Raw genomic sequence first — 10,426 nt, forward strand, 5'->3', positions numbered from 1 at the left:
ACAATAGATATTTAAATGTAATAAGCGGAAAAAAATAAATGTAAGATTTGAAATGTACATCTGGAATGTGTATTTTCCCCGCGGGTGGCGGTCAGCACACTTGAAAGCCAATGCAGGGCAGTGCACCCTCCACACGTGTTACCGGTTGGAGCCTGGTTTGCCCGCCCTGGGAGATTAACGGAACCCCCACTTGAGCGCCCCCACCAAAAACTCCTGGCGCACACTGGCGCCAGCGCCACGCTCCCGTGGCTCCTCGCGATGGCAGCGGCCCGGGGCCTGCGGGGCGTCACCTGGGCCGACGTCGCACCTCCCGCCTCCGGCCCGGGCCAAAGTGAAGCTGCGCGCCTTCTGACGTCATCACCGGGCGCCGCGGCCCCCCACCTCCTTCCACTTCGCGGGAGAAGTTGTTGGCGCGAATGGATCCCGAGTCCCGGTAACGGATTCCCCAGCCGACAGGCCTGCCCGCCCGCGCCTTAGTCCGTGGGCTGCGATGGTGAGCCCCTAGGGGAGGCTGTGCGGCTCGGGGGCTTGGGAGAGTTTGCAGGCTGGGTGTGGACCGCGCACTTTTGGTATGGAGGGTGGGGGAGGACGGCGGTGCGGGGCTCCGAAGGGGAGCGAAGGCACAGAAGGGGCCACAAATCGGGCACTAGTCGCACAGCTTTCCTTGGACCACGGGGTTTCAGGTCTTGGCGGCAGGCTGCGCGCAGGGCTTTTGGGGCTGCGCAGCAGTTTGTTTTTTACTCTTGGGGGAAGGGAGGAAGGAAGGGAGTAAAGAAGGTGATTTGGGGGCTTAGCGATAAAGTTGTTTTCCTGTTTGGCGTTGCCCCAAACCTCTGTTTTCGTCCTGCCGAAAGCATTGATTTCAAGCTTCGGTTCAGGGCGGAGAGAAATGTAACAAACTTTCCTTTCTTATGAATAAGTTGTCTTAGGCCTTCAACTTTCGTCATTAATAGCGTCATGAAAAGCTCATCACATAACCCTTTTGAGACCGAGGGTATATGGAGGATGCTTTATTTTGTTTAAAGGAGTTCATAGAAGTTGAAGGTATAACACGGTTTACCAGGGGGGAAAAACACAACACAGGAGGTAAAAACAGATGTAATATATTTGACAGCTGTCATCGCTTATCACCTCATGTTAAAAATAATCTTTAAAAATAACCACCTCTGTATAATTCTGCATAAAGCATATAAATTGAGAGTGAAGTGATTATGCAGCTATCAAAACAGACCTTCATGCTTGTATGGCAATAGATACAGGTATGTGTTTGAAATATTTATTTAAAGGACAATTTATGAGGTTCCATTAACCAGACATAATTTTTTAAGCTATTTTTTTTAGCTTATTTGTCACAACGCCAGCATTCTGGAGGGAAAATTTCTTTGCCAAATTGGGAAACCTTGCAGCCCTTTGTGTTTTTTCTCAAAGAGGGATAAAATAATAGCCCCCTTGTATCAACTACCAGTATGTGAGCTGTTGGTTTTATATACCTTTTCTCATTTAAACCTCACAGCAGTCTAGTTTTACAGATGGTAAAGGAGGCTTTTAGAGTTTAACCAGTTTGTCATACAACTAATAAGTGGTTGAGCTAGAATTCTGACCAATACATTATACTGCTTCCCTAAAATGATACTTACATTTTGGACTTAAGGCACTATGGTATTGTGGAAAGTTGATGAAGTTTGGAGTGTTGAAGGTAAGAGTGAGGTGATGATTTCGTCTTGCTCTGCCACTTAGTAGTTTTGTGGTGGTGGGTTTTATTTGGTTTAAGTAAATAGCTTAACTTTAACTTTTTTAAGACTGTTTTTCTTAACTGCAAAGCAGCGAAATATAGCTGCCCTAGGTGATTGTCTTGAGAATTAAACAAGATAATATGGTAAAACTTCTATTGTGGAACCTGGCATGTGGAGTCACTATGTGACTACCAATGTTCTGATTTTCTTAGGAAGGACTCTTTGGAACGTTAGGGGCATCAGAGATGCCTCTGGTGTCAGTTATGGTGAAAAATGTATAGTCAACTTTTGATCATTCATATACTTTAAATTTTGGTTCTTTTCTATCTTAGTATTCTTGTTCACAATGCAGATTAAAAATAAAGCCCTTCTTGGAAAAGAAGTAGGAGTCAGATGGGTCAGTTTTGCTGTTTGTTAAAAGAAAAAAGTTCTATAACATAGATAGGAATTTTTGATTATATTGGTAATTTGGTCCTTCTGTCTCTAATACAAAATTTAGCAAATCCCAGACTAAAATTCTGTTCAGCATAGGTTTATTGAACATCTGTGCACAAGTTATATTGTAGTATAGTAGTTCTTTGGGTCAGTTATCTTTGATAATGTGGTGAGTGGTATGCAAATTTTTTGCCCACAGAAATGGGCATATACACAGCATTTAAGAGGATTTCCATATCTTTTGAAGCCCTTCCATAGTTGTTAACAGCTTTTGCCTTGGGAGCTACATTTTTTCCCTCAAATGTTTTCTAATTGAAGTTATTAATAGAGGAATAAAATACTGTATCCACAAAATGGAATACTCTACAAGCATTAAAAAGAGAAAACTTTATACCTTGATATAAAACAAATGTCAGGATAATTCAGTGAAAATGGAAGCTATAGGACAGTAAGTAAAGTGTTTCACTTTATGTGGAGAAGGAGAGTAAAGAATATATACATATTTGCTTCAAGTCTGGAAGGATACACAAGGAACTAACTGATAACATTTGTTGCCTCCAAAGATGGGAAATAAATATCTGAGAGGCAGGATGGGAGGGAGACTTTTTACTCTTGAATTTTGAATCATGTGAACATAATGTCTATTAAAGGAATTGAAACAAAATTAAAAATAAAAAGAAGCCATGTAAACAATTTGGATTGCTTTGAGAATTTAATTATTTGCTCAAAATGTGACTAAAACCTGAGCTGCCATTTTAAAGAAGTCAGCATATATAATTCAGTGGCTGGTATAATTTATTGAAAATATGTATAAGGTTGAATTAAACACACATGAGACCTAGAGGGTAGCCTGTTTGAAGAGCTGTCAAGTCTAAATATATCTGAGCTGCTTCATGTCCCATTCTAGGGGATGCCTTTCATATTGTAGTTTACTGTATGAGCGCTCCGCCTGGAGTAGTGCTGTCACCCTATTAAAATGTAGCTTTTGCCATATATACTAGTAGTTGGCCTATAAGGCCCCCACCTACCTCTCTTATCTTTCTGTCTTTTGAGTATATTATGCTGGTTCTGTCCCAGCTTTTGTTCTTGTGATTCCTCTCCTTTTCCAGATCCTTCCTTGCATATCTACCTTTGTCTCATCATTCAAGCTTCAGTCATCACTTCCTCAGAGCTTTTGGTCTTTATCTAAGAAACCATTGCCTAATCCAAGGTCATGAAGACTTATGCCCAAGAATTTTACTTCTTACATTTAACTTTGAAATATTTTGAGTTAATTTTTGTATAGTATGTGAAGTAGGAGTTCAGGTTTATTCTTTTGCATATGAATATTCAGTTGTTCCTGCGCCATTTGTAGACTGTTCGTTTCCCATTGAGTTATCTTGTTTCCCTTGTGAAAAATCAGTTGACTCTAAGTGTGAGGGTTTTTTTTTTTTTTTTCTGGATTCTCCATTCTATTTCCCCCATATATCTGTCTTAATGCCAGTAACACACTGTCTTTATTACTGTAGTTTTGTGGTAAGCACCCCCCCGCTTCCTTTCGTGGTAAGTTTTGAAATCAGGATGTACTAAGTCCTTCAACTTTGTTATTTCTCAAGATGTCTTGTGTTCTGGGTCCCTTGAATTTCCACATGAACTTTAGAATCGGCAAAGAAGCCAGCTGGGATTTTGATAATGATCGTGTTGAATCTGTAGATCATTTTGGGAAGTATTACCATCTTAACAATAGAAGATCTTCTGATCCATGAACATGGGCTGTTTTTCCATTTGTGTAGGTTTTCAGTTTCTTTAAAAAATGTTTATAGTTTTTAGAGTATGGGTTTTACACTTTTACTAAGTTTATTTCTAAGTATTTTTTTTCTTTTTGATGATATAAATTAAATAATTTTCTTAATTTCAATTTTGGATTGTTCATTGCAAGAGCGAGAAAATACAACTGACTTTTGTATGTTGATCTTGTATCCTGCAACCTTGCTGAACTCATTTAGTAGTTCTAATAGTTTTTTTAGTGGAGTCCTTAAGACTTTTTTCTATATAAGATCATTTCATCTGTAAATAGAGATAGTTTTACTTCATCCTGTCCAATCTAGGTGCCTTTTATCTGTCTCTCTCTCTCTCTCTTTTTTTTTCTTTGCCTAAAAGCTTTTGCTGGAACCTCCACAGGGTTGAGTAGAAGTGATGGGAGTGGTTGTGTCTTTTTCCTGATCTCTGGGGAAAGCATCCCAACAACCAACTTTGCTTTCAAAGCGTAAAGCCCTAATGTAGTTTTAAATTCTTTATTTCATAATTTGTTTCTGCTGTGCTGCTACCAGTTAAGTCATTGTGTATATTAGTCAGATATACAGTTTTGTATTTTAGTGTTTTTCAGGATAAAAGATTCTTACATTTGGACAGATTTTGTGAATTTGGTGATGATCAATTTCTGCTTCTGGATTTGATGGGTGGTTTAAAAATATAAATCAAATATTTATCTTTCTTTGTTACTTTCAGAGTAGAGAAGTAAAGTCAAGATATAATATTTTGGCAACTACTCTTCAGAGCACTGCAATACCTATTTTGCATAAAATTCTGTACGCTCTAAAGATAAGTGAACAGAGTGACATAATTTGCTTTCTTTTTGCATTTTTGATAGACAAATATAACTTGTATGTTGGTTGAGCTCATCAGCAGTGGAAATAAATAGAGGTTTTTGGTTATACTTCAAAGTAAATATATGGCAGCTTTTGTACTTTGACCTTTTAAAGCTAAAGATCACTATGAAAGCTTACTTCTCTGTGGGTTTAGGAGTGTTTATGGCCAAAAAAATTTTTTTTTCATCTCTAACTCTACTGATAGATTTATAACCAACCAAGTTGGAAACTTCTTGGTGCAGGTAAAGGACTCTACAAATGCATGATTTTTTTTTTTTTTTGAGTACTTCACAAAGTTTGATACTTTGTCTGGAGTTATGTATATTAACATTGCATTTGGGCTGCCTGCTAGATGATGCTTCTCTCTAATAGAGTTGTAGAATTGTTAGTTAAACCTTAAGGTAGAAAATGCAAGAAGTCTTTTTTTTTTTTTTTTTGCTTACATTTAAGAGCATCTTAAATTTCAAAACTTTAGAGAATGTCTTGTTGGCATTCTCAATTTTTTCACCTGTGAATTGAAGTTAAAAAACTTCATAGGGTTGTTAGGAGGATTAAATGAGTTAGTATTTTTAAAGTGCTTAAATTATTGCCTGGCACAGAGCAAGTCCTGTTTAAGGGTTTAGTAAATAAGTAAATAAATGAGGCGCTGAATCTGGGCGCTGGCAATAGAAATAGAGGGAGGGGGATGGCAGTATTTGGGAGATAGGTTAGGTGGGATGAATAGGTGGAGAGTCAGATCAAGGAGGAAACACTGTGTCCATTTTTCTCTTTTGGGCAAATGGTGGTGCTGTGCATTGAGGTGAGGAATAAAAGGAGAAAAGCGAGTCCAGAGGAATATAAGCTTAGTTGTGGACTTTATGAATTGGAGCATCTTTGGGGCATTTGGACAGAGGTGTATTTGGCAGACTATTGGCTTTGTGGATATGGAGCTTAGAGGAGGAGTGGAGACACAAGATTTAGAAGGTATCAGTGTGTATATAGGTGGTACTGAGGTTGAGATGAATGTGAGTTAGCTTGCACAGGATATGTGAATCAGAAGTTTTTAATTTCGGGTTCATGGGGAACCATTAATAGGTTTCAGGTGAAAACCCTGCATAAAAAAATATTTATTTATTGAGAGAGAGAGTGATTGAGTGAGCAAGCAGGCGGAGGGGTAGAGGGAGAGAGATAATCCTGAAGCACACTCCCCTCTGCGTGCGAAGCCTGATGTGGGGCTTGATCCCAGGATCCTGAGATCACGTCCTGAGCCAAAATCAGGAGTTGCCCACTCAACCAACGGAGCCATCCAGATGCCCCAACCCTGCATTTTGGATTACACGCAAAGTTGTGTGTGTGTGTGTGGGGGGGTGTTCTGACACCAATCATTTCTTTAGCTCTGTTGACACCAACTGGGTATCCTACAATACAATTCAATTCTGACACTATTCAGAGTTAGCACAGACTGCACAAGTTAAGGGGCTCAGTCCCATTGACTGCTTCCACTTCAGAAGCCAAGTGCAAGTTGTGGGCCACCTATACTTCTGATTGACTGGCTCTAAATTGGCTATTCAGGACCTCCTCAGGTTTGATAATTTGCTAGAATGGCTCACAGAACTTGAGAAAACACTTTAATTAATATTTACCAGTTTATCGTAAGGACACAACTCAGGGAAAGCCAAATGGAAAAGATCCATAGGGCGAGATATGGGAGGTTGGGGGATACAGCATGCGTGCCATCTTCCCAGCAACTTGATATGTTCACCAGCCCAGAAGCTATTGAAACATCAAACCTTGCTTGTTCATGAGTTTTTATAAACCAGTCTTCAGCCTTCCTCTTCTCCCTGTAGACCTAGGGATGGGGTGGAGAGTTCCTATCCTTGTCCTTTCTAGTGACCAGTCCCCATCCTGAGTTGCCTCATTAGCATAAACTTAGATGTGATCCAAAGGGCTGATTGTAAATAGCAGGATACTCCTGTCACTTAGGAAAGGGTTTTAGGAGCTCTGTGCCAGGAATATAAGGACCTTATATATTTTTGTATTATAGTATGTTTTTACATATTTCTGTGGAAAATATTCATAGCTTCTGTCAGATCCACAAAAGCATAAAAAAAAAACCTGTTATGTTTAGTGTTTCCTTGGCATACATTTTGGATATTAATAAATAGTCAACCTGTTATTCACAGCTTCTTATATTAGCATACAAGTTCTGCAAGGATAAGGGCCACAGGGATAGAGAACTGCTGTATAGTGCCCGGCATATGGTACATTTTCAAAAGGAATTTGGTGAATGAATCAGTACAAATAAATTTTGTATTTCCAATAAAAGCGAAGTCAACTAGAATAAAATTTACTGGTATGGAAACATCTCTAGCCCTCTCCTCTTTATAGCTAATCTGTTGAACATCTAATGACAATGAATAATGTAGCCTAGAGAAATACAGTATTATGTGATAGGCCTATTTTCTTTTTTTAAAAAAATTATGTATTTTTAAAATTGAAGTGTAGTTGACACCCAATGTTGTATTTGTTTCAGGTGTACAACATAGTGAATTGACAGCTCTGTACTTTATGCTGTGCTCACAAGTGTGGCAGCTGTTGTTTGTCACAATAAAACACTATTACAATACCATTGACTATATTCTCTATGCTGTACTTGTCCCTGTGATGTATTCATTCCATAACTGGAAGCATGTATCTCTTAGTTTCCGTCACCCATCCCCTGAACTCCCTCCCTTCTGGCAACCAGTTCTCTGTATTTATGGTGTTTGTATGCTTTTTGTTTGTTTTTTATATTCCACATATAAGTGAAATTATGGTGTTTGTCTTCCTGTCTGACTTATTTCACTTAGCATAATACTCTCTAGGTCCATCCATGTTGTCACAAATGGCAAGCTCTCATTCTTTTTCATGGCTGGGTAATATTCCATATTTGTGTGTGTGTGTGTGTGTGTGTGTGTGTGTGTGTGTATGTATGTATACCACATCTTTGTGTATTCATCTGTCAGTGGACATTTAGGTTGGTAGTTCTATTTTTGATTTGAACTTAATTTCAATCTTCATTTAAGTAGGTTAAATTCAATTTTTTAGATTAGAAGTCATTTGTAAGAAGTTGACTTCTGGATGAATAAAAACCATAATCAGACTACATTAACCTTGGTGAAAATGTCAAAATGTTGAAATAACCATTAGATCAGACATACAGAGTTTTAAATGTTTCAGTTATCTCAATTTTGCAGGTTTGAAGGAGAACTTATTTTTTAAAATCTAAATTATTAATTTCCATTTTCTCTTTAATTAAATGTTTTGTGATAGAGTATTTAAAGAGTAGTCTAAGGCTCATATGGTACACATACTATGGCTTCAGAATTCTACAGCTCTTCCTCAACACAACTAAGAATGGAAATGGGTTTTTTCAATGTCTTGGTAGCAACCTCTCAGGTAGACTTAGTTGATTCCAGAGCAAGTAGGAGAAGCAGATATTTCCCCTAACCGTATATTCTCCATTTCTATTCCCTTGCTGTGCTTTATTTTATCTGCTCTTTCCTGTGTTACACTTTTTCCCCCCTAAAGACGGAAGGACCCAGAGCAGAAGATAGAATGAAAGTTCCACAAGAACAGAGACTTTTGTCTGTTTTGTTTATTCCAAGCACCAAGAATAGTTCTTGGCTCATAGAAGGCTCTCAGTGAATATTTGTTGAAAGAATGATTGAATGAATGAAGAAAGGAAGGAAGGAAGTTGATGCAGATTCTTAAAATTCTTCCTGGTTAGAACCTGTTATTATTTAAAAATTTTTCAGACCACCCTTTCACTCACTGGTATCTTAGAAAATTTTTTGAGTCCTGTGCTAGTTTTGGCTGTATCATTAACATCAATTATATGGAGAGATAGATGTGATTTCTAAAAGGTAACTCGTTTGGCTAAAAGCAAATTGGAAGAGGAAATACTGAACTAAAAGTGAAAGTACTTTTTTCTTTTAGTAGCCGCAATATTACAGTATGACAAGAGAGTACCACCATATTATAAGGGTCAATTATAGAAGTCACTTTATTTTTATTTTTATTTTTTTTAAAGATTTTATTTTTTAAGTAATCTCTACACCTGGCGTGGGGCTTGAACTCACAACCCCCAGATCAAGAGTTGCATGCTTCACCGAGTGAGCCAGCCAGGTGCCCCTGGAAGGTCAACTTTAATAATTTACTTCAGAAATAATATACAATAAAAGTTAATTTAATATCTACTTAAAATTTCTTAAAGCCAAAAGCAATAGGTAAAGTCATAGCAACACATTAATTTCAATTAAAGATTATTTTAGTACTCAATCTTTAAAAATAAATCTACCATGAGTTTCATTTTACATAATCAAGAACCTCTCTTTTGGAGCCCAGGTGTGAAGGTCAGTGACCTTGGAAATGACTACTCATGTGTTCAACTGATTTTTTTTTTTAAGGTTTTATTTTTAAGTAATCTCCATACCCAACATGGGGCTCAAACTCACAACCTCAAGATCAAGAGCTACATGCTTCACTGACTAAGCCTGCCAGGTGCCCCATGCGTTCAACCAGTGTCATAAGCATCTACTTATCTCTGGGGCTGGCCCTATCATGAGATAAACAAGCCTGCTGTGTGGAACTTACAGCAGTGCCTTCAAGCTCAGGTTTATAGGACTATCGAAAGTGTCTCCTGCTGGGGCACCTGGCTGGCTCAGTTGGTGGAGTTTGTGACTCTTAGGTCTCGGGGTCACGAGCTGGAGCCCCATGTTGGAGGTAGAGGTTAGGTTACTTAAAAAAAAAAAAAAGCTATCTCCTACTAATCATTTTAGGACTCAGTTCAGGTGTTGCTTCTTTCAGGCAGCTGCCCCAAAGGCTCTCTGTTGTTAGGCGCTCCTGGTGCTCTTTTAGTTTAGTGATGAGCTCTGTCTTAGCACTCTTCTGTATCGAATTCTTTATATACGAATTTGTCTCTCAGGTAGCTTTGTGAGGCCATTTTCCTGTTTGTGTTCTGAGTCCCTGGCACAAGGCCTGCCTGTAAACATACAGATATATTAGGAATGAGAAGGGAAAGGCCATACTGCTAATTGTGGGGTATGGCTACTTTTGCATGGATCCTTAGAGTTATAGGGAAACTATGAAGGGACAGTCATGGTCAAGTGGAAAACTGTGAAAGAGATGTGGAGTCAGAGGACTGGATTCCATTTTGGAGGTTTTTAGTGTACTATCTTAATTCTCACAGGAATTTTATGAGGCAAGTGGTATCATGAGGTATCTAAGAGGCAGAGAAGTAATTCATCCCAAATGACCAGTAGTAAATGGCAAAACTGACAAAAAGCCTGTGTTTGACTTAATTCTACTTACTCATTTGTAAAATGGAGATACTCTGTTTGCCCTGCATACCTCATAGAGTCATCAAAAGAGATAAATCTATGTCCAGTAGCTGTAAGTAAAAGCATGAAAAACTTGTTATTATTAGCTATCTGTGCTAAAATTTATTTTAACTTTGATGTGATTTTTGCCTAAATTTTTGCCTTATTTGAACTTATCTTTTTGTTCAACTAATAACTATTGAAGAAGAAAATAAGAATTACTACTTTTTTTTTTTTGGTTTCCTCAAATAAAAATAATGTTATTTTCTTTTATCATTTCTTTTAGAGATGG

General features: G+C 38.2%; 1 protein-coding gene across 2 annotated transcripts in view; it reads left to right on the plus strand.

The window, feature by feature from the left end:
• Positions 1 to 312: 312 nt before the first annotated feature.
• The window catches only part of RFC1 (replication factor C subunit 1), a 77,235-nt gene continuing 67,121 nt past the window's right edge, over positions 313 to 10,426 (plus strand). For both annotated transcript variants that reach the window (XM_008701409.2, XM_008701410.2), the window contains exon 1: positions 313 to 493. In XM_008701409.2, the coding sequence (XP_008699631.2) occupies positions 491 to 493 (3 nt within the window). In that variant the 5' untranslated portion in view covers positions 313 to 490. The remainder of the gene's footprint in view (positions 494 to 10,426) is intronic.

This window comes from Ursus maritimus, unplaced genomic scaffold (assembly GCF_017311325.1).
Source record: "Ursus maritimus isolate PB19 unplaced genomic scaffold, ASM1731132v1 scaffold_8, whole genome shotgun sequence".
In the NCBI taxonomy this organism is placed as follows: Eukaryota; Metazoa; Chordata; class Mammalia; order Carnivora; family Ursidae; genus Ursus; species Ursus maritimus.